The 24,753-nt window shown below is 53.7% G+C and overlaps 8 protein-coding genes and 1 non-coding gene across 9 annotated transcripts; 2 read left to right on the top strand and 7 right to left on the bottom strand.

The window, feature by feature from the left end:
- Positions 1–662: 662 nt before the first annotated feature.
- On the bottom strand, positions 663–2,724 carry V2A60_001616 (uncharacterized protein; the record flags this gene model as incomplete). Its single annotated transcript, XM_083252974.1, has 3 exons — positions 663–730; positions 781–1,535; positions 1,589–2,724. 3 exons carry the CDS (start codon positions 2,722–2,724, stop codon positions 663–665), a joined length of 1,959 nt encoding a protein of 652 aa, XP_083109100.1.
- An 806-nt stretch (positions 2,725–3,530) lies between these two features.
- Positions 3,531–4,753, bottom strand: V2A60_001615 (Decaprenyl diphosphate synthase-like protein; the record flags this gene model as incomplete). The annotated part of the gene is made up of 3 exons (XM_083252973.1): positions 3,531–4,149; positions 4,207–4,466; positions 4,535–4,753. The coding sequence occupies 3 exons, from the start codon at positions 4,751–4,753 to the stop codon at positions 3,531–3,533; spliced, it is 1,098 nt and encodes a 365-aa protein (XP_083109099.1).
- A 1,562-nt stretch (positions 4,754–6,315) lies between these two features.
- V2A60_001614 (Six-hairpin glycosidase-like protein) lies at positions 6,316–9,911 on the top strand (the record flags this gene model as incomplete). The annotated part of the gene is made up of 8 exons (XM_083252972.1): positions 6,316–6,439; positions 6,510–6,548; positions 6,611–6,728; positions 6,788–6,884; positions 6,993–7,620; positions 7,675–8,134; positions 8,186–9,430; positions 9,497–9,911. 8 exons carry the CDS (start codon positions 6,316–6,318, stop codon positions 9,909–9,911), a joined length of 3,126 nt encoding a protein of 1,041 aa, XP_083109098.1.
- Positions 9,912–10,651: 740 nt separating this feature from the next.
- On the bottom strand, positions 10,652–11,619 carry V2A60_001613 (ATP synthase delta subunit family protein; the record flags this gene model as incomplete). The annotated part of the gene is made up of 3 exons (XM_083252971.1): positions 10,652–10,858; positions 10,930–11,241; positions 11,464–11,619. 3 exons carry the CDS (start codon positions 11,617–11,619, stop codon positions 10,652–10,654), a joined length of 675 nt encoding a protein of 224 aa, XP_083109097.1.
- A 379-nt stretch (positions 11,620–11,998) lies between these two features.
- Positions 11,999–12,095, bottom strand: V2A60_001612. The gene has a single exon. It is a non-coding gene; the product is annotated as a tRNA-Ala (tRNA).
- A 356-nt stretch (positions 12,096–12,451) lies between these two features.
- On the bottom strand, positions 12,452–13,431 carry V2A60_001611 (Mob1/phocein family protein; the record flags this gene model as incomplete). The annotated part of the gene is made up of 4 exons (XM_083252970.1): positions 12,452–12,693; positions 12,762–12,895; positions 12,946–13,039; positions 13,098–13,431. 4 exons carry the CDS (start codon positions 13,429–13,431, stop codon positions 12,452–12,454), a joined length of 804 nt encoding a protein of 267 aa, XP_083109096.1.
- A 607-nt stretch (positions 13,432–14,038) lies between these two features.
- On the bottom strand, positions 14,039–19,012 carry V2A60_001610 (RNA lariat debranching enzyme; the record flags this gene model as incomplete). Its single annotated transcript, XM_083252969.1, has 4 exons — positions 14,039–16,650; positions 17,384–18,716; positions 18,802–18,903; positions 18,959–19,012. 4 exons carry the CDS (start codon positions 19,010–19,012, stop codon positions 14,039–14,041), a joined length of 4,101 nt encoding a protein of 1,366 aa, XP_083109095.1.
- A 585-nt stretch (positions 19,013–19,597) lies between these two features.
- V2A60_001609 (NADPH-dependent FMN reductase) lies at positions 19,598–20,230 on the top strand (the record flags this gene model as incomplete). Its single annotated transcript, XM_083252968.1, has 1 exon — positions 19,598–20,230. The coding sequence occupies one exon, from the start codon at positions 19,598–19,600 to the stop codon at positions 20,228–20,230; it is 633 nt and encodes a 210-aa protein (XP_083109094.1).
- Positions 20,231–21,902: 1,672 nt separating this feature from the next.
- On the bottom strand, positions 21,903–23,944 carry V2A60_001608 (class I SAM-dependent methyltransferase; the record flags this gene model as incomplete). The annotated part of the gene is made up of 7 exons (XM_083252967.1): positions 21,903–22,107; positions 22,350–22,965; positions 23,235–23,354; positions 23,433–23,451; positions 23,552–23,574; positions 23,668–23,738; positions 23,817–23,944. 7 exons carry the CDS (start codon positions 23,942–23,944, stop codon positions 21,903–21,905), a joined length of 1,182 nt encoding a protein of 393 aa, XP_083109093.1.
- Positions 23,945–24,753: the final 809 nt, after the last annotated feature.

The following is a 24,753-nucleotide window of genomic DNA, read 5'->3' as shown; positions in this document are numbered from 1 at the left end:
AGTCATCGGTCTCACCGCCCATCTTTTCTTTCCCACCGGGCAGCTGCGGTGGTTCCCTGGCCCACTATTTCGATCAAGCGGTAAATTGGTCCACTAAGTTGGTGGGAACAGCATCGTGGCATGACTTACCCTAGAGGTGTCCAACAATCGTTAGGTCCTTGCCTTGTGAGATATTGGGAGTTTTGGGGCACAATATCTGAGTATCTACTTGCATATGGCGTTTTCCATTTTTGACAGTGACTGGAGCATCCTAGGCTGTTCCTCTAGCACTCAACTGTATACATCGTCAAAATCGTTACTGACTTGTTTGTTAGCTACGTGCAAATATGAGCCACCGATGTTGCCAGTGCTAGCCATGCGTCATGCAGAACATCATATTCAAATAACATTATGCCATGTCCCAGTTGTCTCGTACCAATAAAAACCTGTCAAAAGCCGCCCAGTAAAGAACCCCATAAACCAACCAGTAGGAAAAAGAGTCTCCGCGACACCAATGTTAGAAGACTCCTGCGTCTGCAATCCCATAAACGCCTTGTGTTATTCATGCTCAGTTGTTTGAAATACATCGCTCCAACAAATCTGAGAAAATCATCGCTAGTATCTGCTATATTTCCAAGGGCGACAATCTAGCCTTTTGTTTGGCTGTGTTGCTCTGCCTCACTCTACCGGGTGCTGACCTTTTTACCGGCTAATCTCAGTCGCTCTTTGCAGTCTTCGCAGTACCATTTTGCTAAATGACTGTTAGTAAGCGGCGTCTCTTTTTCCATGGGGCATACATACTTTTGGAACCAGGCGCGACCTTGAGGCCGACACAATCCAAATGAAACCATTCTCGCTCGCAGTCGTCTGAGTCACATGCAACCATCTCGCCATAGCTGACACTATTGCAGTAGCAATAAGTTGGTTCATCACCGTCAATATCCCCCTCGTCCTCGTCTTGCATGCTGCTGGTTGCATCATCATCTGCAGCTTGTTGCGCAACAAGTTGGGTTGTGCTGCCCTTGCGGTGAGACTTCTTAGCGCCGTCATTTCGCGTTCTCGAAGCCCGAGCAGCGGCAGCGTCCTGGAAGGTCGCGAGCGCTGGTGTCGAAGGTTTGCTCGCCCTACCGCTCTTGGTGGTGACAGTGGCAGGCTGCGGCAGTGTTGGAGTCGACTCGGCCTTGATTTCAGGTGGTTCCACCTTGGACTCTTTCTTGCTAGCTGCGAGGGCAGGTGTAGTGATGTTATCGTGTTTCTCGTTTTCTTTTTTGCCAGGCTCGCTTTTAATGGGCAAAGGAACTTCAGTAATAGTTGTAGCTTTTTCGGAAGCGCTATCGGGCTTATCCGCAACGCTGCCGTTTGTGACTTTGGCTGTGACAGATGGGCGACGCGTCTTGCCGTTCTCCGAGGTAGAGTTGACCGAATTTTGACGGGCTCGGGATGATACAGGTCGAGGCGCGCTTGTGGGTGCCGGTGAGGCCCCGGATTTTGGTTCAGACATGGTGTGAACTACGGGCGAGGATGTCGTAGATGGAGTTTTGCCAGAATTGGCGGGCCTGCGTATATTGTCAGCGAGTCGAATGCAACGAAAGCCTGGTTTCGCACATACTTTTTCTTGGCGGGCGCGGTTCCTGTTGGAAGAGCACGACGCTTTTTGGCCGCCTCAGGCGCAGGAGTCCCCCTGGGGCTGCCGCCCTTGGCCTTGGAGCCTGCGCTTCCAAGAGCAGAGCTGATGGTTCTCTCCATGGGAGTACCTCCGGCGGCAGCCTTTTCAGTTTTGCGTCTCTTTGGAGGGTTTCCATTTGCCGTGCCAGAGAGACCTAAGCCGGCCTGGTCGCCATCTTCGGTCTTTCTAACTTTACTCGAAGGCTTTTTCTCGCGTGGGCCATCCAATTCGGGGCCATGATTGGCGTTTCTCATATTTTTCTTGGCCTGGACGGCTTGCTTCCGGGCGTCGCTCCGAGCCGCAGCCTCGTCCGCCAAGGCCTGAGCAGCGGCAGAGATGGCAGCAGCACCGTCACGTCGAGCTCGCTCGAAGTTTGACTTGCCACCTCGATTTTCGGGATATGCCCAGTGCGTGGCACTGCCCCATTTCGCCTCGTCACTAAACTCGTTTTCGAGGTAGGGCCAAACATCCTCGACGCGAGCCAGCTGGTGCTGGAGAGCTTCATTGGCTGTTGATATAACGTGGTTCTTTTCTTCGAGCGACACCAGCATTTCCTGTATTTTGAAAGCCGTCTGGCGAAAAAGCTGTCGTCGAGGGATGTTGGAAGGATCAAAGACGCCGGAAGCGGTGCTGGACTCATCGGCTGAGGGCGGTACAAGAGAGCTGGGCTGCGCAGCGCCGGTAAAACTTCCCTGAGCGCTCATTGGCGCAGAGCCAGGTGCAACAGAGCTGGTAGCTTCATTTCGAGGACGAGCCACGGGGAGGGCGGCCTGGGTGGCGGAAGAGACGAGCTTGAAGAGTTGCTCTTGGGGAGCGAAAATCTTGGCGTCAACTTCCTTGAGGAGTGTAAAGTGACGGACCAGCTCTTTAGGAAGAGCAGTCATTGTATCCGCAAAATGGGTTATCGCAGGGTATATGTCGATGGGTTGGTCGCCGACCGGGCCAGAGGCAGCCGGCTCTCTGGCGCCCACACGGCCGGCATTGATGGAGCTTCGTGGGGGATTCGTGCGAGTCTGTCGAACAGGCTGCGACCGGCGATGCGCTGAGGCCTCGGCGGTTGCAGGCTTAGCCGACTTCATCGCGAAGGTTGCCGTCGCTGAGGCGGTGGCTCTGGGCGGCAAAACGAGGACGAGAGAGAGGACGAGGAAGAGCGCGACCGAGCGAGGGGTGTCGTGGGTAACGAGGGTTGTAAAACGATGACTATAGGCTGCCGAGAAAAAATGACCTTGGATAAAAGATCCCCTAGGCCATGGCTTGCGGGAGACTGCTGTAGCGGCCAGAAAGTAGGTAGGCTGGCGGTCGATGTGGGAGCGAAAGAATTGGGACAATGCGATGACGGCGTGTGCGAAGCTCGCTCGCGAAATTTGGCGGCAGGCGCAGGGACGGCTCTGGCAGCGGGTTACTACTCAGTACTGTACTTACCTAGGAACCTAGGTAGGTAGGTACCCTTAGGATACAAGAACGAAATGAAGAGGGACCCGCTTGAAGAAAATGCATCGAGGTACCACTGCGGTACCCGGCCACCGTACCCCCAATCCCCACCCAAGGCCGGCCGTGGGGAGGTTCCCAAGGCCGAGTCGAGCGTGGCTGGAGGAGGACAGAGAGCACCTCGGCTGGTGCTGCTGCGAATTGCGTCAATCTGTGCAGTCTCAAGATTTCGGCGCATTAGATGGAACAATAAAAATAGGCAATAGAGTTCCACTGCGGATTGGCGACACACACAGCACAAGCACGGCAACTAGGGAAGCTTCGCGGTGTAAAATATACAATTCCAATGGTAGTCTAAGTGTAAACCAAGGGTGGCCATGTCGGGAGTAGGTACAGGTTTAGCTCATCTATGCTAGCCGCACTGCAAATATCACGCTTCGGGTATATCTATCAATGCTTACTCCATCGCCCGGCGCACCTTGTTGTTTTTGATCTGCACCGATCCGTCTCTCGCCCTCTGCTTCTGCCTCCACTGCCACTCTAGTAGAACAAATACAAAATGCTGCAGGTCAAAATCCGGCCAGAAGCACTTGAGGAAGAAAATATGTGTATCCTGATGACATTGCCAGAGCATAAAGTCACTGAGACGCTCCACACCACTGGTGCGGACAAAGACATCCAGAGGCGGATCGGGTGCAGTGTACATATGGCTGTCTAGAGTATCAGTCGTGATGGATTCGGGGCTGGGGAGAGTCGACGAGTCGACGGAGCTTTTCCTCGCGCGGACACGGGGCTGTGGCGAGTCAGGCAGGAGCGTTGAGGAAGAGTCGCCGGTGTCGACGTCGAGATCATTGTCGGCGTCGCCGTTGACGCGGGTTTCGGGCGAGGCGTCACGGATGGTAGGAAGCGTATCGCGGTCGTCATACTGTGAAGACAGAACCTTTTGTCGAATACGCGATGGCGAGAAGGGGGTATTTTTCGGAGGAGGGGGGGTCAGGAAGTCTTGAACGGTCTCACGGATAGCGGTGGTGATTTCGGCTCGGGAGGTGTAAGGGAAGCAGATATTCAGCACAGCCCTGATGATTGATTAGCGTCAAGCACGGGGTAGAGCTCTGCTGGTATCGGCGACATACTTGTTGTTGTGCTTTGTTCGGGCGACTGCCTTGTCAACGACTTGCAAGACATCGTCGCGAATCATGTCGCGCTGGCCGAGGACGCGGACACAGGCGCCATAGCGATCGAGAATATCTCCGTAGGTAGTGAGCTGCTCAAGCTTGACCTTGGCAAGCTGCATGAGGCCCTCCACCTCATATTTGGGGCGGTTAAAATTTTCAATGCTGAATGCATATACGGTGACGACCTTGACGCCACACTTGTAACATATTTCCATTATCTGCCCAGGAAGCAGTTAGCGGGGACGACGGAACGGGTTTGGCTGATTTAAAAGGGAGAAGGACTCACCCTGGCGAGTGCTTCAAAGCCGCGGTGATGGCCCTCGACGGTTTCCATGCGATGGGTTCGAGCGTAACGTCTATTGCCGTCCATTTCAAAGGCGACATGCTGAGGGACAGGCCCCTGCTTCAGAGCGCCGATCAAGAGCTCGCGCAGCTGGTTAATGGCCCACTCCCCCGGAGGAGACTCGAGAATCAGTCTGCGCAACAGCGATACGGTGCTGGCCATGATGGTCGGGTGTCGCGGATGTTGGAAATTAGGGAGGGCAAATAGCGGACGAGAAGCAGTCGTTTTGGCACCAGAAGGGAGGAGACGGACAGAGCAGAGGAGAGTCGGACGAATAAAGGAAAAAAAACAACAGAGAATAGCCGCGAAGTGATTAATTAGATGCGGAGGAAAAAGAAAGACGAGCCGGGCATGGTGGCATGAAGAAGTTTGCGGAAGAGAAATTATGACGAGGGTGACGGGGATAAAGCCACGACAGCCAGTGGCGGAGCGAAGCTGAAGGTTTTCACAAGCCGGCGAGCCAGTGCATGAGCCAGCCTGACTACCCAAGGTACCTACCTTAGTACCTAGGTAGGTACCTATATAGGTACTTACTCCACGGCTACGAGTACTGAGGCAAGTACAAGTAGCCGTAGGGGCTTGAGTACTAGGTAGGTAGGTACCTAAGGTAGGCGCATGAGTTAAGTAAGTAGTAAGTAGAGCCTACTTATGAGTTTAGGACTCAAAGCTAAGCCACACAGTTTATGAGGCGGTGCTACCTGGCAACTGTCGACTGTCGACTATCAACTGTCAAATCAACGTATTTACTTGGCCTTGTTTGATTAGCTTCAGCTAAGAGATGGGCGTCAATAAGCATGATAAGCACGATAAGCACAAAAGAACATCTACCCGAAACACGTCTTGAATGTGTGTGTGTGTGGTGGTAAGTACCCAGTAAGTACTGATCTGCTGGTAAAATAGCTACCTAAGTACATTGCAAGGTAAGTACGCACTAAGTATCCGTAGGCTGCAAGGTGGCTGCAAGGTGCTGCACATTTTGCTGCTCGGGAATATAAGACTTATTAGTGTCGCGCCGGAAAGGCTGCAACCTTAGTAGGTAGGCACCGAGGCATACCATCTAAAATTGGAAAGAAGTGGTTTTTCACCTTGAAAACAAAGGGTATTTTCTTGTAACAGACGCTCTTCTAAGTATTGCCTCAGTACCTACTTATGGAAGAGCTGAGAACAATACCTACCAGGTACTGACAGGTACTAAGCCTGTCAAGACACCTCCCCCCCTGTAGATACAGTGGCTCCCGGTTGTGACAGCCCACCGCCCCATGTAGCCAATTGGTGCCTCTGGCTTGGGCAGTATCGTCATCGATTGCCTCTAAGACGTCGATGGCGACAAGCTCCATACTCATGTAGTTCACCGCCGCAGCACAAATAACGTCTCAGAGCATATGTATGCAGCAGAGAACAGTATGTCCAGGTGACAGTAGTCTAATAGCTTTTCTCCATTACTCCGAGTCTGTGTGTGTGGTGGCCTCTTATTTTCTGCCCTGCTGGAGGTACGGATTGCAATAAGCTGCTTCGCTTCTGCTATCAGACACTCCCCACTGGCTGCACCTAAATTAGCTCGACAGATCACCTACAAAAGTTGCCCCGCCAAGTCGATAAGCCGCAACCGCCTACTAGTAGCTACCAAGTGGACGAACGACTTCTCTTCGTGCTTCTTCCGCCTCCTCACACTGCTCTCCAATACACCGCCCGTTTGCTCCAATTGGCCCCCGTTGCATCAAACTATGGTTGTTTTTGACGGCCACGAGTATCTTACTGAGGAGGAGCGCCGCCTCAAGGAGGATCGCGAGCGCAAGCGCTACTGGAAGAAATGGGGTCCCTACGTCGCAGAACGACAGTGGGCTACTGGTACGCAACCGACCGCCACCATGAAAAGTTCCTTTCCAGAGAGTTCCGAAGCTTCTAACAAGCATTGCAGTTCGAGAGGATTACAGCCACGATGGTGATGCCTGGAGCCGTATGTTTACCCGTTGCTGCCAATCCCCCCGCCAGCCCGCACACAATCTGATTGTTCTCCAGACTTCCCGCACCAACATGCCCGATCGCGAGCTTTTCGCTGGGGTGAAGACGGCATTGCCGGTGTATCTGACACCCACGGCTGGCAAAATATTGGTTTCAGCTTTTGGAATGAAAAAGAGTATGTTACTCCTCTCGCCGCTAACTTTTCCTGAGCATCGGCTTATCAACGCCCTGCAGTGACTTCCTGAAGGAGCGTCTTTTTGGTCTTTCCAATCCCCAGGGTAACCACGGCGAGAGCGTCAAGGAAGCGCATTTCCATGTCGACAACACACCTGTATGCCCGCCCAATACCCCAGCATGACCTAATGAAACGCTAACCGGTGCTCTCTAGACTGTATGAAACCTAACTAGCTTTCCTGCCGTCATAGCTAACACTGGTCAGCATTCCTACATGAAGTTCCTGTACAAGTATCCCCAGAAAGCCTTTCCTTACCAAGAGCTCATCGACGAGAATGCGAAACGATCGAAAGAAGATAAGGAATATCAAATCATCGACACGGACGCATTTGACCAAGACCGCTACTGGGACATCTTCATTGAGACGGCTAAAGAGGAGGACGATCCTGATGAGCTCCTCTTCCGAGTCACAGCATGGAATCGCGGCCCTGATCCTGCACCGCTTCATATCATCCCCCAGGTTTGGTTTCGCAACACATGGAGTTGGGGCATAGAGCCTCCAGAGAGGAAACCTACCATGACTGCAAATTCCGAGCTGTCTGCCTCTTCTAACCACTGGAGCCTCGGACAAAGACATCTCACACTCTCGCCTTCTCCTGGTGTAGGCTCGACCGGGGAAGATGTTCTGCCGGAACTCATCTTTACCGAGAATGATACCAATGTCAACGTTCTCTATGACCAGAAGAACACACAGCCTTATGTCAAAGACGGTTTCCATCGCTACATTGTGAATGGTGAAAAGAATGCCGTCAATCCTGCGCGAACTGGCACAAAATGTGCCGCTTGGTTCAGCTTCAACGAGGATGGCGGCGTGAACCCTGGCGAATGTGCAGGTCAGTAACGCAGCACAAAACTGGAAACACGAGCAAATGGCTAATGGTCCACAGTCGTACGCTTTCGTTTTTCCAAGAAAGAGCAGAGCTACCTCGACGAAGAGGAATTCGACAACGTCATTGAAAAGCGCAAAGCCGAGGCTGACGAGTTCTACTACCGCCTGAGCCCGCTGCCCATGACCGATGACTTACGAAGCGTTCAGCGACAGGCATTCTCTGGCATGATGTGGACAAAGCAACACTATCTCTTCATTTGGGATCAATGGGCAAACGGTGACCCCGCGACCCCTCCACCCCCACCAGAAAGAGCATCAATTCGCAACACACAATGGCGTCACATGTATTGTGACGATATCCTGTCCATGCCTGACTCGTGGGAATATCCGTTTTTCGCTGCTTGGGATAGTGCCTTTCACTGTATTCCTTTGGCGATGATAGATCCCGACTTTGCCAAAAAGCAGCTTGATTTATTTACTAGGGAGTGGTACTGCCACCCCAACGGTCAACTACCAGCGTGAGTACTTATCGGTATTTCTCGCCCGCGTCGCCCGCTAACGATGCCCAGCTACGAATGGAACTTCAGCGATGTGAACCCTCCCGTACATGCCTGGGCTACGTTCCGCACATTCAAAATTGAGCGAAAACTCTATGGTCGCCAAGACTTGGACTTTTTGGAGCGTGTGTTCCAAAAGTTGCTGCTCAATTTTACCTGGTGGGTAAACCGAAAAGACACGGATGGCAAAAATGTTTTCGAAGGCGGCTTCCTTGGTCTCGACAATATTGGTCTGTTCAATCGGTCAGAGCCCCTACCTACCGGTGGTGTGCTGGAGCAAGCAGACAGTACGGGCTGGATGGCATTCTACTGCTTGTCCATGCTCAATATTGCGCTAGAGCTGGCCAAGCACCGACGCATCTACGAGGATATTGCGTCCAAGTTCTTTGAGCACTTCATCCTTATCAGTGATGCCATGACTTTCAGAGCAGGCAACACAGCTGAGCAATCGCTGTGGAACGATGAAGATGGCTTCTACTACGACGCCATCTCTTGGGGCGGCCCGTACATTCAGCAGCTGCCTGTGCGTTCGCTCGTTGGACTCATTCCCCTGTATGCCACAACGACGCTGGAGCCGGAACTCATGAACAAGCTGCCGTCGTTCCGTAAGCGTGTTGAATGGTTCATCCACAACCGTTTGGACGTCGCCGAGCGAAACATGGCTAGCATCAGAAAGAGGGGGAAAGGCAACAGAATCCTTCTTTCAATCGTCAGTAAGGACCGTTTGGAAAAGATTCTAAAGCGCATGCTTGACGAAGACGAATTCTTCAGCGACCATGGCATTCGGTCTCTGTCCAAATTTCACAAAGACCATCCATTTTCTATGGATGTCAACGGACAAGTCTTCAAGGTCGGCTATGTTCCCGGTGACTCGGACAGTGGCCTCTTTGGAGGCAACAGCAACTGGAGAGGCCCTATATGGCTGTGCGTCAACTTTCTATTGGTGGAATCTTTGCAGAGATTTTATCTGTTCTATGGACCCGAATTCCAAGTTGAATGCCCGACTGGCAGCGGCGACTACATGCACTTGGGCAAGGTGTCTGAGGAGATCCAGCACCGCCTGCAACACTTGTTCGCTCGCACAGACGACGGCAGAAGAAGTGTCAATGCCGGGAACGATATGCTTGACTTCGATGAGAATTGGAAAGACTATCTCTGGTTCCACGAATTCTTTGACGGTGACACTGGACGTGGTCTCGGAGCCAGCCACCAGACGGGCTGGACTGGTCTGATTGCCAGAATGATTCACGATACGGGGTAAGCTTCATCCCGTTGTGCTAATACGAAAAGTACTCAGAAAGAGTCACTAACCACTCCATATAGTGTCAGCTGTCGTCTTCCGCAGACGCCGCGGACGCCATCCATCGGCATGGCGCACTACTTTGACGACATATTCCAGCGCAGCGTCGAGGTGGGCGTCCCGCAATCTCCGCAGATGCACCGCATCCGCCGCTCCTCCACGGCGCGCTCCATCGGCGCCCGGAGTGACTTTGCCCTGGACGATAACGACGACCTACGCTCCGACGGCGCCTCCGTCTCGGATGGTGTTGTCTTGACCCACGGCGCCGCCGCCCGCGAAAAGTCCGAAGCCGACTCGCATATGCATGCCTACATCTCAGACCAGCTGAGCCGCTACAAAGACGACATGCAGTCTGACCGCTTCTCGCATGCCGACGAGTTTGAGACGTCTGCTAATGGTAACGGCAGCGGCAACGGTGGTGGTCGTGGTGCTCAATAATTCTATGCTGGGAGTGAAGCGAGAGAAAACTATACTCGCCCATCTTGCTTGGGGGCAATGAGAACGAGTTACATGCATTACACGAGAGCAGCTCTAGAACTGATAGATTTTTGAAAAGAAATAGTCAAATTTTGTGCTTTTTACGCTTGTACTATCCGCGGCTTTTATATAAATATGTTCAAAGTCTCTGGCCCATGTAATGCACCGAACGAACATGCTGCCACCCCTCGGATGTTTTTACAGTCTAACAATAATAGTTGGCGGATGATTTGAAACAAGCGAGATGAAGAATTTGCTTTCTATTTCATATGCAAGCCATTTCCACGCTATCTCGGTAGCTTTCATACACGACAGGATCGCCTCTCCGAGGTACGGTAGAGATTCTGTCCGAAAAAACAAAGGGGGTGTGTGATGTAACAAAGAAAAATTACTATGAGCCAAGGGCAAAAATGTTTCTCTCCCGACCCATTTCCTCCTCCCGATCTCTCCCATTTTCTTTTGGCTCTCCTTTGACCCCTTCTCTAACGGCAAATCGGAACGATCAAAAGAGATACGATAACCATTTGAGATGAAAAAGCTTCGGAACCAGTTTCCGCTCGAGTGGTCAAAAGTTGTGTCATTTGCGTCTGAGAGAAACGGCTTGTTTCCTCCCCGAAGAAGAAAAAGGTGGTCGACGACGGGCGTAAAATGCAGATGGGCTATGGCGTGGTTCGGATTTTCCGTTTTTTGGGAATCGTAATTTACAGGCTGTCGGTGAGGACCTTGTTCATCTTGGCGATGCGAGAGGAGACACTGAGGTCGATGGTACGGTCGCCAACCTCGACAACGAGGCCGCCGATGATGTCCGAGTTGACCTCGTTGGTGACCTTGAGCTTCTTGCCGGCGCCGACGTACGAGGACTTGCTGACGGCAGTCTCGAGCTTGGCGAGGGTCTTGTTGTCGAGCGGCTGGTGAGGCAATTCGCGTTAGTGTTGCTTGCACTTGCACCAACATTCGTTTCTGTATTTGTGAGGCATACCTGAGCAGAGGTGACGGTCATCTCGACCTCACCGCGGGAAGCGGACATGATCTGGTTGAACTTGTGGCAAACGCCCTGGAGCAGACCGAGTCTGTTGTTCTCGGCGAGAGTCTCCAGGAAGTTCTTGACGGTGGCGCCGCCGCCGCCGGCCTGCTTGATGAGCTCGGCGACAATGGCGGACTTGTCCTCGGTGCTTAGGGTAGGGGCGGCTAGGATGTCGTTAAGCTTGGCGTCCTTGTCGACAATGGCACCGAGAGTGGCGAGAGCCTTGGCGGTAGGATCGAGGGTCGACGACTTGGCAGCAGCCGTGTACTAAAAAATTGGGAGATAAATCATGTCAGCAGCCATCGCGATCCTGTCTTGCAACACCATTTCTGTTGTCTCCGAGCGGGTCCCGATATTCGAGGCTGGTGAGCGTTATACGTGTTTCGAGGCGACACACCGCGCAAGCAGCGTGCTCAATTGTGCTGTAGAAAAAAAACCCTCGAGGGACCCGACAACGGCTCTTTCATGGCGAATGAATTGGCAACGTACGAGAGCGGAGGCGTAGGTGCCGTCAACACCAAAGACCTGGACCGGGGGCTTAACATCGTTGGCGGCGGCCGCGGCAAAAGTGCGCACGGGGGTGGTGGCCACGAGGCGCCGGGGAGCGGCGACGCGGGCAGCGCGGAGGACCTGGCGGGAGAACATGGCGAAGAGGGGAATTGTCAGGTTTTCGAGATGCCTGGCGTTCTGGAAGGGGTATCTGCGGTCGAGAAGGAGGGCGATTGGGAGGGTTGAGAGCTTTCCCGTAGTTCGTCGAGGTTTCTCCGGCAATTTCGGAATTTGGATGCCTGGCCAGGCATCAAGTCGGGTTAGGTAATCCGATGACACCCGCCCATTTTCGTCAGCCGAATGCAAGGCACGAGAGGCACGCCCAAAAATAATTTACATGGAAGAGTGACGGAGCTGCAAATGAATTTTGATTGCGCAAAAAAAGGAAAATTAAGAAATCAGACTGCAAATTGAGGCCGAAAAAAAAATCATCCAAGAATTAGATTAGCAAAAAGAAACGCTTTTGAGCAAGTTTTGGACAAACGGGGAATCGAACCCCGGACCACTCCCAATCATTGAACCTGTTGGAGAACAGATGCTAAGGGAGTATTATACCACTAAACCATTCGCCCGGTTGCTCAAAGGCGTTGTTCATCTCTGAACGTGGACCACGGTTCATTATTTCTCTATAATAAGTAATCGAACACGGCCCGTATAGCGGAAGAATCGTCATCACGTACAATAACCGTCATACAGTACTTGGTCGCCAGGTTGAGGTCACGATGCATTCTATAACTGAAAGTTTCTGTACCATGCAAACCTAAACAGAGCATGTCCGACAAACAACAACGAAAAGCCCCTCTCATGCCAATATTAAAATCCAGCCGAAGAACGCCATTCTGTGAGCATCTCGTTTCCAATCGTCCAAATCACAGCTCAAAGACTGCCGACGCTAATTACTAATACAAAATATGCTCTTTTTGTGACCTCAATCGCTCTTCAGCATGCTGTCGACCAAATCTCCTAGAGGACCCCAGTAGTCGCGGCCGCTAGCGAGGCTGTGTTCGTCGATAAACAGAACGTATTGCTTGAAGCTTGTGTTGAGGTGCGGCTCGAGGCCAAGTTCGCGAATGACGGGATAGTGGTGGCAGTAAATGTGCGCGTAAACACGGTACATGCGTTTGAAGATCTGGCGGACAAGCGCTGGGAACGACTTGGGAAACGGTACGCCTGCGAAGATACTCTATTAGCTATCACTCTACGGGATTGGAATGCGACAATACGAATGTATCACTCACCGATTTTGCTCGGTAGTACTTGCTCGTTGTCAATGTTGGCCTGGACCCAAGTCATCAACTGCTCAATGTATGCAGGTGCCGCCATCTTTGTGGGCTTCTTGTAGTTGTCGTTATCCTGCCAGAGGTACTCGAATCTGAACTTGTCAGCGGCCTTGCTCCGCCCCGGCATCCACTGGTAACGTACTCGTCTGTAGCCTTCATCTCGGGGCAAGACTGCGGAGAGCAGAACTCGGTAATGGCCCCGTAAAGTAAGTTAATTTGGTTGTAAAAGTCGACCACTGATGGGTGTTAGCGGTGCCCGCCTATATGCATGCATAGAGACATGTATCTTCTTACTGTTGACGGCGAGCCACTCATTCTCGTCTTCGCCCTCAGGAAGCTTCACGACCTTGCGAAGGCTCCCTCCACCGAGGGTCACCTCGGCATATTGGCGCAGCTGGTAGCTGGTAGCGCCGCCCTTGCCGGCGCGAGGCCGGAATTGGTTCTTTGCGCGCTGGTTGCTGTGATTCATCATACTCGTGTCAGCAGTCAGCTTCTCGCGCGCGGTCTTCTCGTCGTGTCCGGGCAGCGACACATCTGGAGAGTCTTCGTGAACGGCCACGGTGTCGTCTTGAAGGCGTGCGATTGTACCGCGGGACCGACTCGTCAAGAGCCGTGCAATCGCAGCCATCTGTTGTGCGTCTCGCGGGAGATAGGTAGGAATGGGGTAGAGGATGCAGAATTCTGGACGGGGGAACAAACACTGTAGTGAGGAATTGAGCCATTGCGAGCGAGAGCGATGCTTTCGTCTGGGGCTTTGTAGGCAGTTATTTTGATGGGCGAGAGGCGACTCGGGTCTGCATTCCAACGGTTAGCAGGGCAATCGGGCAGCTGGTGTTGGAAGGGCAGCGAGGGGTAGGTAATACAGCGGTGAGCTTGCGGGCGGACTAGGCGAGAGACGGCTTCTAGCGACTGTATGCAGACGATGAAAACACACTTTTTTCTTGTGTTAGACGATGTGAATAGCAAATGCAGTGATGAGAGTGACCAGGGGCGACTGTTGGCGGGGTCCGATTTCGTGATGATGCTGGCATAGTGTCCGTGTTTACTGCACTTCCAAATTGGGATGGTTGCTGGGGCGCAGCTGCGAAGCCCCGCCAAAAAGCACAACCCGCCCGCCCTTTACTTTGTGCCTACATACAGAAATAGTATCAGAAGCGAAGCTACACTGTACGGAAAGTCTTGTAGACTACCCTACTTGTCTAAAAGGTTACCTTTCAGAATCGCTAACCGATGCGCTAAACCAGCACTATATCTACAAGCTCAGCACCTTTCGCCTTGGCTTCCTCGACAGCCTGTCCATGCATCAACCCATGAAGATAGCAGCAACCTATGAACAAAAAGACAGCATCCTCCTCCTCATCTTGCATCCTTCGCAGTACGACCGGGCATGTTAGCCCTGGTAAAATCCACACCTCGTCAGCCGCCTCCGCCGGCAGAGGCGCCACCCCCAGGTACAAATCGTTGACGGTGACAAGCTGCCTGTATCCCAAGGCCACCGAGTACGCCGAAGCGAAGCTAAAGCACCGCCGAAACATGCGCGAGTCGGTGCAGACGTACCCCGTGCCGACGCATCTGTTCTTGCCCTCGAGTACCTCGCGCGGCACGTCAAAATCGTACGGTCCGTCGTCTTCGCCGACGACGGCCGTGCAGCGCACCATGGTGCAGCGCACGTCGTTCCACAATCGGACGATCAGGTTGCTCGGCGGCATGTAGCTGGCGGACGTGTCTCCATCGCGCGCGATGATGGCGTCCAGGTCCCGAAGTGTCATAGCGAGGTCTTCGCTGAACGGGTCATAGGAGACGTCAAACATACTCACCGCGGCGGGGGAGGCGGCGGGGTCGATGCCGTTCCTCTCCAGCACCCTACGATCGGCGAGTGCCATGAGCATGAGCAGCACAAAGGAGGTGAACTGATCCCGGTATTCGTCGGGCGCCGTCCCGCCGTAGTCGGAGGCGCTGAAGAAGCCGCCGTATGACATGTCCATGCACAACGTGCGCCACAGGAGCTCGGCCAGAGGCGGGCGAGTCTGGCTGTTGGGCAAGTCTTTTAACGAGAGCACCATCTGCAACCATTTCGGCTCAAAGATGAACTTTTCTAGCGGCCGAGTCCCCTGCCTGCCGGAGACCTGTGAGAGAGTTCCGAGACGTAGGCCTTTTACCTGCAGCTGTGGACTGTCGTCTTCTTGGTCTGGCGGCGGCAGTTCAAAGTCAAGCCCTTTACTGGCAGCAAAGATATTCGGCACAGGATTGATCGCCGGCACACTGTAGTCAGGAACCCAGCCCGGCAAACTACCGCGTCGGCCCTCGGAGTGCAAACTGTTGGACAAAATTTCCAAGTTCCCCTGCTCCCTGATAATCTGCCTTGTCGCGCGTGTATAGACGCTCTCAACCGAGCGCCTGTAATCCGTCATATGGCGCGCGCGACCACCACCACCGCCATCACTACCATCGCCATCACTCGTGAACTTATTGATCAGACCGTAGACGGAAAAGATCTTGTCCGTGGGATCCGTGGCTCGGAATGTCCAAAACGAGCTGACCAGCTCGCCCAGCTGAAAGAGCCGTTTGTGCGCGGCGGCCACGTCGGCTGTCCCCCGCTGCGTCATGCCCATGTGCGTGCGCCACTGGAACATCTCGGCCATGTTCCACTCAACGGACACGCCGACACTGTTCGTCGGCTCGTAGCGGGTGCCCAGGGTCGCGCCCAGCCTCGCCTCCTGATGGCGCAGCGCCTGCGCCAGCGTGCCCAGATCGAACCAGGGCACGAGCCGATCGCCTACGTAGACCAGTAGGATGCGCGATAGGATCGCCTCTTGTATAACCCACGCGCGGCGGAACCACTGCCGTTGGTAGATGCTGGCCAGGGCGTTCCAGTCCCCTTGTGCGAGGTGCGGCACGCCAGCCTCGGCGTACCTGTCCCGATCGTGGCCAAGCCAGGGCGATATGCGGCTTCCTTTGAAGGCATCAAGATGCTTGACCAAGATGTCTGCGGTCCGTAACCCGAGATCTGTGTGCTCGTCTTTTGGCCCGAGCCAGGCGAGGACGTAGACCGCGTTGCTGTATATCCTATCCATCATACCGACCTGTGTACTCTTCTCGTCCATGTCTGACTGGTTGATGCAAACGGCATCAGCCCAAATCAGTCTTTCTGCACCGTCCTTTTCCCTCGCGACGGCACAAGGCAGGGGATCTGCCGCAGCGGCCATGGCCCGAAGCACAGCGGCCACCTGCGTATGTCCAGATTCCAGGGCGAGATCCTCAGCGGTCTGACCGCCGTCATCCTTTGCACCCCGCACGCTTCCCACCTTGCAGAGCTCATGCACGCACTCGGCATGGCCGCCCATGGCCGCCAGGTGCAGAGCTGTCCGCCCGTCCTCGTCTCGGAGGTGGACCGACGCGCCCCGCGCCACGTAGAAAGACACGTGCTCCGCGATGCCCTGAGAGCCAATGTAATGCAGGTACGTCTGCCCCTTGTCCCTCGTGTGCCTATTCAGGTCGTCCGCGTACGCGGTGGCCGGGATGCTCGCCAGCGCGTCGTGCAGGTTCTTGTGCACATGAAATGCCTGGCCGTCCAGGACGATGGGAATGCGGGCATCGGGCGAATACGCCTGCGCTACGTCATGGAAATGGGCTGCGAAGCCATTGCCGTGGGCAAACGGGTTGCCCCATGTGTACGAGAGGCAGTGATAGCTGGGACCGGGCTCGTCGACGCTGCGAGTGTGCACCCTAAAAGTGAGGTGGCCCTCCGCGGTGGCAGAGTCGAGGCGCTCAAGAAGGCGGATACAAGAATGGCTCGGTAGTGCCGAGTGCTGGTATTGTGGCAGCGACCTGATTTCCATCTTTCCAGCTGTGGAAGTGGCCAAGTTTTAGCTATTTGGACTGATGTGCGGCTGATGCTCCACTGCCAATGGCGAGGCCGCTAACAATTGCTTCACGATGAATGAAGAAGAGAGAGAGAGAGAGAGAAAAAATTGTGAACAAAAAGAAAGTTGGTACAATGCCCAAAAGTGAGAAGCAGGAAAGAAAATAATGCAGACACCAGTGTGGAAAGAGCACAAAGATTGCAGGACATATAGCATCCTGTACTTGGGCAGTGTGCCTTTTTTGTCACCGACGTGCCCTGCTGTTGGGAACCTGAAAACGAAAGGAATAAGGAAAGTTATGGGTTGTTGCGCAGAGATTACGTGGGAGATATGAGCTAGATCTCAGAACGACAACTGACTGTGCTCGTTTGTGAACTTTCATAACAAAGACCGTCTTACACGGAACATGCAATCGCTAGTGTGAGCCCCCCCAAAGCAAGTTTACATTACAGCCGTTATTTCTTCCACCCTCGATCAAGTTTCAATTTCAAAGACCGGTATCAACGCAACTTTACCATCTGCCGCGGAATCCACGCCCCCTTCCACCGCCCCTACCACCACGTCCGCCTCCTCGGCCACGCCCACCACCACCACGTCCTCTGCCGCCGCCATGAAACCCTCTGCCGCCTCTGTCAACTGGGGCAGGTCCGCGACTCTTCCTCTCTTGCCGTTCCTGCTGGTCAGAATCCCACAAGTTGGTCAGATCAAGAAGCTGACAGAAGTCTGCCGTCTGCGGGTTGGTATATTCTTCGGGCTGATCGTGCACGATTTCGGGAGTGCCCTGCTCGTACGGTGGCGCCGTTTGACAAAAGTTCTCGGGAACCGCCAACTTGCCAGGCCTGATGATGTGTTCCTCTACCCACTCTCTTTCTTCATCTATGAGGGGGATGTATTCGTCCTCACCCAAATCTGGGGCCGTCTGGGAGGCAGGGTCACCAATGACAAGCCCGCTATGGAACACTCGAGTAATAGCCAGCCATTCCGGGTCGTACTCTAGTCTGTAGCGGGGTGATGATTCACTTGGAGGAAAACGTGTAGATTCTGCCTTGTCGAAAGGGTGTATCTCACATAGCTGTAAAAATCGTCGACCAGGAAGACATTTATCAAGGGCAAGGAAGCGAACATGCTCATTTGTGATGCCTGGCGGAACAGGCTGCCCAGGGATGGTTTTGGGCCGTGGCGGAGGTTTTGTGAAAGAGGCCGGCAGCTGAGCTAACAGGTCCTCGGAGACTTTGTTTGTTTCTGATACCTCATCTTTCGAGCTGTCCAGCCCGTCTGGCGGCGGTGGCACTGTGGCACTGCTTGGCTGCATCTGAACGGGCACATCTGCATTATCATCATCGTCGTCGTCAAGATCTAAGTCGATCTCGTCAGGATTAGCCTCTTTTGGAGCTTCTGCCTCTTCGTCATCGGGTAATGGCTTCTCCGTTAGCTTCGAACCAGAGCTTGGTTGTGGTGAACTGAAGCTTTTCAACGCGGCAAACTTGACGTGCAAATGGGCAGAAAACCAGTATGGTGGCCGGAGACGATCGAGTACATATTCTGCAGCAACGTTTCCTAGCGTGCCATCGATGGATTCCTGGCGAAAGTCACGCTTCTGTCTAAACAGACGCTCCGAGTCGCCGTGTCTCTCGATACCTCTGGGCCAGTCATGGCTCAGGCCAATGTCAATTTGCGTGCGCACCAACAACAGCTTGCGGATATCAATCTCTCGCACGTGATAGAATGATCTCACTTCATTGTCATTGAACGGGAGGCGCTCAAAGTGAGGTTTCCTGTAGTCAAAGCCCTTCCAGATACCAGACATGCCAGCGATACGCAGCGGCCCGAAGCGCAAGACGTTGGCGGCGCCCATGTAGTAAATGTTGGGCGCCACCCAACCGCCGTAGTAGAGTTCCCAGAGATGAGAGCTGGCCTCGTGGTTCCCGCCGATGAAGATGGTGACATAGGGCGCCTTGCGAACGCCGGAATAGTAGTCAGGAAAGTCGCCCAGCTCTCGGTACTTGACCGGGCACGCCATGACGGCAAGGTCTTGCGCATTGCGGACAGACTGAGGAAGAAGGAAGAGACGAGGGAAAAAATTAGCCAATCCGCCGCAAGAATCATGGTTGATACGGAATCGAGTGCGGAAATACCTGAAAATCTCCGCCAATGATGAGTAGATCGACAGTATCCCATTTCCGCTCCCTGCAGGACCGATCAACGGCAGCGTAGATGGCGTTGAGTGTACCATGGCCCTACATCAATTAGCGGGCCGATTGGGAAGAACTCGGAAGATGAGATTATACTCACGCATCCCTCTACGGCCACTCGCACCCCGCCCGATTCCAGAGTCGTTGTGGCCATGGCGAAAGACAATGGCTGCTCGGCACGGCTTGTTGGAAGCCCATTTTTTTCGCGTTTGAGAGGACGGAATCATGTCTCGGGACCTAGCGCCGCCCATTTTTGGTGGACTCGGGCGGCAGATGCGACTGGAAGCACCATTCGAGTGTCTTGCAAACGCCAAATCGAATCAAGGAAAAATGAATTGAAATGGAATAAAAGAGAAGAATATGCAAAGGCGAAATTGGCGGCGAAAATTGCTGACATGAAAATTGCAACTACATTAACAATGTCGCTATTCTATTTCTCTCATGCAGTGTTTCATGACTAATGTTTGGTCATGATTACCGGCGACAGGCACGCCAAGTAAGTAGATTGGTTATTAATTAAGCTTGCGAAAAGTCAAAGCTTATAAAAGCAAGGCTCCTGTGAGGCTATTTTCTAGCATTAAAACGCTCTCGACCGACGATGGTGTTTTAAATTGCCTCACTTTCCGGAAGCACAAGACCAGATACAAGAAAAAAAGACTGAAAGAATAAAAAAGCACCTGAAAACCAACCAACAGCATCAACGAATATAACTTGTTACACCACCACCAACACACTCACCATGCCAGCCGCCGGAAAAACCATTGCCCTCATCATCGGCAGCACGCGGACGCCGCGCATGGGCCCGCACATCCACAACTACATCAAGAAGGAGTACCTCGACGGCGCGGCGGCCGCGAGCCGGGTGCGTCTGGAGACGGTGGACCTCGCGGAGCACCGGCTGCCCATCTTTGACGAGCCGGTGCACCCGGCGGGCCGGCCCAAGGAGGACCCGACGCCGGCCTACGCGCACGAGCACACGCGGCGGTGGTCGGCCCTGGTCCGGCGCTACGACGCCTTCGTCTTCTTCACGCCCGAGTACAACGGCAGCGTCCCCGCGGGCCTCAAGACGGCCGTCGACGCCCTCTTCCACGAGTGGTCCGGCAAGCCCGCCGGCGTCGTCTCGTACGCCGGCCGCGGCGGCGCCTCCGTCGCCGCCCACCTCCGCACCGTCCTCGGCGTCGTCGGCATGCGCGTCGCGCCCACCTCGGTCGGCGTCCCGGCCAACGCCAAGACGCTCGCCAGCTTCGACGCCGAGGGCCGCCCGCGCGACGAGGACCTCGACCGCTGGGCCGCCGCCGGCGTCGCCGAGGGCAGCAGGGCCATGCTCGCCGAGATCATCGCGCAGCTCGACGAGCAGCCCGCGGCGCTGTGAGGCAGATTCAAGCGCCGCGCGTCTGAGAAACCTAAAAAAAAACAAGCCCCGGCGTTTCGGAACATGGCGTGCGGCTCGGTAGCTTAGACGTATCTAGCTAGACATGGAAATATAGACCTTCATCACAGCGTTGAGATTCCGAGCTCTGGACTTGCTGGCCGCCAAGCTAGTACCGTCGCCACGTCTACTGAATTGACATTGGCCGTCCTTCCTAAAGCTCAAGTGGATGTATCACTGTGACCGGATGCCGAGTTGTCTTCTTTCCTTGTGGCCCTCTTACATTGGATATTTCGTGGATATTTTGATATGCATGGAAGGCGAAACGCGGTAACAAGTCCCCGATAGTCGAGGAAAATTCAGGTAGTAGGCCCAGGAAGTTGCCATCTTGCAGCTCCAATTCCTCTGTCGCGCTCACAACAATCAGATACTGCAGGTTTTGTCACCACGCCAGTGCGGCATCCCGGCGTCACGCCTGTTCGCGTAAATACCGGCACGGCTGTTGACCCCGGAAAGGCTTCACATGCCTCCCAAGTCATTTTTGTACTCGCATGTATAAATCAAGTCACGGCAACTTCAAAATCATGGTGTTCATCATTTCTCCGTCTAGCCAATTTCCAAAATCTGTGATGGACTTGAGACACGGGCTAGTCTCGGGCCTCTCGGATCCTTGCTACGTGAGCAAAGGACTTCCCCGGCGAATCAATACCGTATCTAGTGTGGACAATGTATCATCGTATGATGTACATCTTCCACCTCGTTGCTTTCTTTTTCGGGGCTTTTCTTCTTCTTTTTTTCTTTTTTTCTGTGGATTTTCATACGAAAACGGTTTGACGTGCGTCATGCCTTGACCGGTGCGAGCGACACCGCTATAACAGCCGAAATGTGACGGATCAACTCACGTTGGCCCCAAAACAGCACCGCGTGCATTACTCTTGTTTCCTCCCCCATGGGTTTAGAACATTTGTTTCCACGTACACGGGAAGAAGCCGACCTCGCCACTAACCCAACATCGTTCCCGCGGGACCGGGGGGTCGTGCAGGCTGAGGCCGCGCGGGCGACTTCCGAATTATGTTTTTCCCCCGTCGCAGTGGCAGACGTGGCCGGAGCGCCGGAAAGCCGTAGTTACGGCGGATCCCCCAGCAAACGTTGCAGCCGCGTCGAAAAGGCCCGAGACAGAACTTTCTGTAAGTAAGCTGCGGGACGCACCACTCGACCAACTTGCTGGCTGTCGAATCAGGGATTGCATGCATTTGCAGCCCCAATGCTGCAGCCGCGGCGTTGGAACGGTGGGGGTTGCAATCTGGTCGCCAGACTTGCAGACGGTGTCGGAAGGAGTAGAAAGTACCACGCACTGGTCCAGTTCGAGAAGGCGGAAGAGGTCAGGAAAGGTAATTCGGGAAACTGGGGAGGTAGACTATTTGCATTTGTCTATCAATAATAACGAGTAAGTCAAATAAACGCAACCAGCTGACAGAAAAGACTCAATATTTTTTCAGAATTGCAAACTCGAACCAGAGTTGTCAAACCGCCTCTGGCCTAAGTCACACAGGAAATAACAAAACCGACCCCAGAAAATAAGACAGGGTAAAAATATTGAAAACAAAATACAAGCGCTATCATGACATGCTTCGTGAACTGGGCAAGGGAGAGGGAGAGGGGGGGGCTGCTGGGCTCAAATATTCAAACCGAGCCTATTTCGAAGTGTCATCCGCACAGAGTCTCTGCACATGACGAGCGAAGAGATGATGATGCCGCTCAGGCTGGATGGCTTCTCTTCGTCGCCCTCGGCGGCCTGATTATTTTCCTTTTCTGCCTCGTCTATGGGAAGCTTGGCGGCGACTTCATCCGCACGGGGCTTGCGACCATAAACAATATACCTAAAAGGAGCGGAGCCGACATGGTTAGCCTTGGATTTGGGCCCTTTTTTCGAATATCGAAATTTGGGTTTAGAGCGGGCCGAAGCCTATTGCGTGGTTGAACACACAACACGCACGCCCACACGCAACACACACTAGACATTTTTCCGGCCCGCTGCAACCTCACACAGGCACAGGAAGACTAAGCGTGAACAATGAAAGGGCAAGAACAACAAGTGCTTTCAAAAAACAAAGAAACTCACTTTTCGTAGTAGGCATGTACATGGGGATCCTCAATCGTCGCGCGGACGCGGCGCAAAAAGTCGTCGGCGTCGTCGGACGAGTAGCCAGCGGCGAGTACCACCTTCTTGAGGCCGCCGATGAGGGCGTAAAAATCGTGAAACATGAAGCGGCCGACCTCCTTTTGGTGCTCATCGCGGCACCACTCGTTGACGGGGGCGGCAATGATGGTCTCGACGACGTCGACGAAGCCGGCCTCTTCGAGCCAGCGCTTGTACTGCCTCGGCTTGGCCATGTCGCGGCCGAGGGTGCGGCCGGCGGCGCGGCCGACGTCGCCCCACTCCTCGAGGGCGGTGCCGTCGATGCTGCCGTCGAGGCTGAGGGCCTGGATGGGGGTGTCAAAGATTTCGAGGTAGCCGCCCTCGCGAAGATTGTCGCGGGCCTTGCGCAGCACCGAGGGCATGTCGTCAAAGCATGTCACCATGTAGCGGAAGTAGGCGTAGTCGAATTCGAGGCCGCCATAGTCCCAGTCCTGCTTCTCGACATCGTGCTGGACAAAAGTGCAGTTGGGCACGCCCTCGCGGGGCTGGATGGCGCTCAGGTCGCTGCCCACGACAGCGCAGTCGGGATGCTCGGTGGCTGGTGGTGCGTGGTGCGCATTGGCGCCGGCGGGTTAGCCTTTCTCCTTGGGAAGAAAACCGTGCTCAGGAAGGGTGGGATGGGGACGAGCCAAAAAAAAAAAACAATGACGAAGATAGAAAGGAAAAGATGAGGCGCGACTGGGTGACGAGAGGGAGCGAGAGAAAGAGAGAACCCAGCCGAAACAAACGGGTGTGTGTGTGCATGCAGGCGCATCTGTTTGTCTCTGGAACTGTGACCGCCGTCCAATGCAGAGGTTACCAACTTACCGTATTCCGTGGCCCAGATACCGGTGCCCGTGCAGACGTCGATGACGTTTTTCGGGTCCTTGACGGGTGCCAGGCCCAACTTGCCCTGTTGAATGAGGCGCACCATGCGGTGTTGATGGTCTACCGAGACAAGTGTTATCGTTAGTAAACGCCACGCTGAAAAGACCCGCCGGCCGGTCGAGCCAAGGTCTGACATACCCAGTCGTTCGTGCTCCTCCTGCACGTAATTCGGGTCAGCCAAAAAAAAAAAAAAAAAAAAGGAAGTGTGAAAATTTTCCAAGCCCGTAGAGGGTCTTTTTGGGCGCTGTGCAACGTACAGGATCGTTTGGTAGGTAGTAAGCTGTAGAGACGGAGAAGAAGACATGGTGATTAGTATAGAACCCATTGAAAAAGCCAATGAATAGAAGGAAAAGAAAAACAAAAGAAAACGTACAGCCAGCGTTGTAACCATGATATGTTCGTCCGCCTTCGGCAATGGCATCTTCATCCTGGATAGCGTTGGATCTGAAAACCACACAACACCATGTTTAGCCGTCGTTCGAGTCACAGAAGGAGAGAAACGACAAGCCGGGCAATACTGACTTGGGGAATTGAACCTCGCCAGACTTTTGCTTCACCCAAGTCTCGTCGACGACGAGATGGGAGGTATCATAGCCTCGAAGAACGGACAGCTTGGCGCCGTCCGTGTGGGCGATACCAGGCGCCGCCATGCTTTTGGTTTCCCCCATCTGTTGGATTTTGGTATTGGTTCTTTGTTTCTTCTGCAAGGGCCTTGGGATCTCGGAGAGTCAGGCCTCAATGCTCAAAGAAGAAAGGCGAACAATTTCTTTTGTTCTTTTCGTTTTTGAGAGGCTTTTGGCGAGTCAGTCCAGTGGTGGACGAGAAAAGTGTCGTACCGTCTTGAGGTGGTGTTTTGGAAGGAGGAAGCGAGCCGTGGGTAGGATTGTGACGATTGAGAAACCAAACTGTCTAAGAAAAAGGAAAGAAAAAAAAAGAGATTCCTATTTTTAACTTGAGACAGAAAAGAAGACCCAAAAAAAGAAAGTCGAGAGTTAAAATAAAAAAGAATGAATTGGAACAACGGCCAGTTTTATTACCCGAATGAACGTTTCCCGTCTGTCGGTGGTGGCCAAGGCCGCACTGACAGAGGAGTCCGCCCCATGTGGTCGATAGTTACTCAGTTGGCATCCATCATCCTAGATAGTTAACTAGTCAGTTAGTTAGTTTAGTATCAGTTGGGAGAGGGGGGGGGGGGTGGCGCGGCGTGTATAGAAGGAAAAAGGGATCGTCAGCCAATACTTGGGTGTGGAGGCAGATGTAATTAAAGTGGTAACACGTTTTTTTGAGCATGCGCCACACTGTAATTTTTCATGTATATATCTTCTGATCCGAAATTGTTTCATCGTCTGAGAATTCCGACTGTTACTGGGACTGGTGGTTGCTGTACCCTGTTCCACCGTGGTTCCCCATCCGCGGACCCGGGCCCTGAATGCGACATCAAGGCGGGAGAGGGGCCGCA

The sequence above is a fragment of the Cordyceps javanica genome, chromosome 1, assembly GCF_051103115.1.
Source record: "Cordyceps javanica chromosome 1, complete sequence".
Lineage (NCBI taxonomy): Eukaryota > Fungi > Ascomycota > Sordariomycetes > Hypocreales > Cordycipitaceae > Cordyceps > Cordyceps javanica.
Note: the sequence above shows the minus strand (reverse complement) of the source record. Positions and strands in the feature narration are given on the sequence as shown.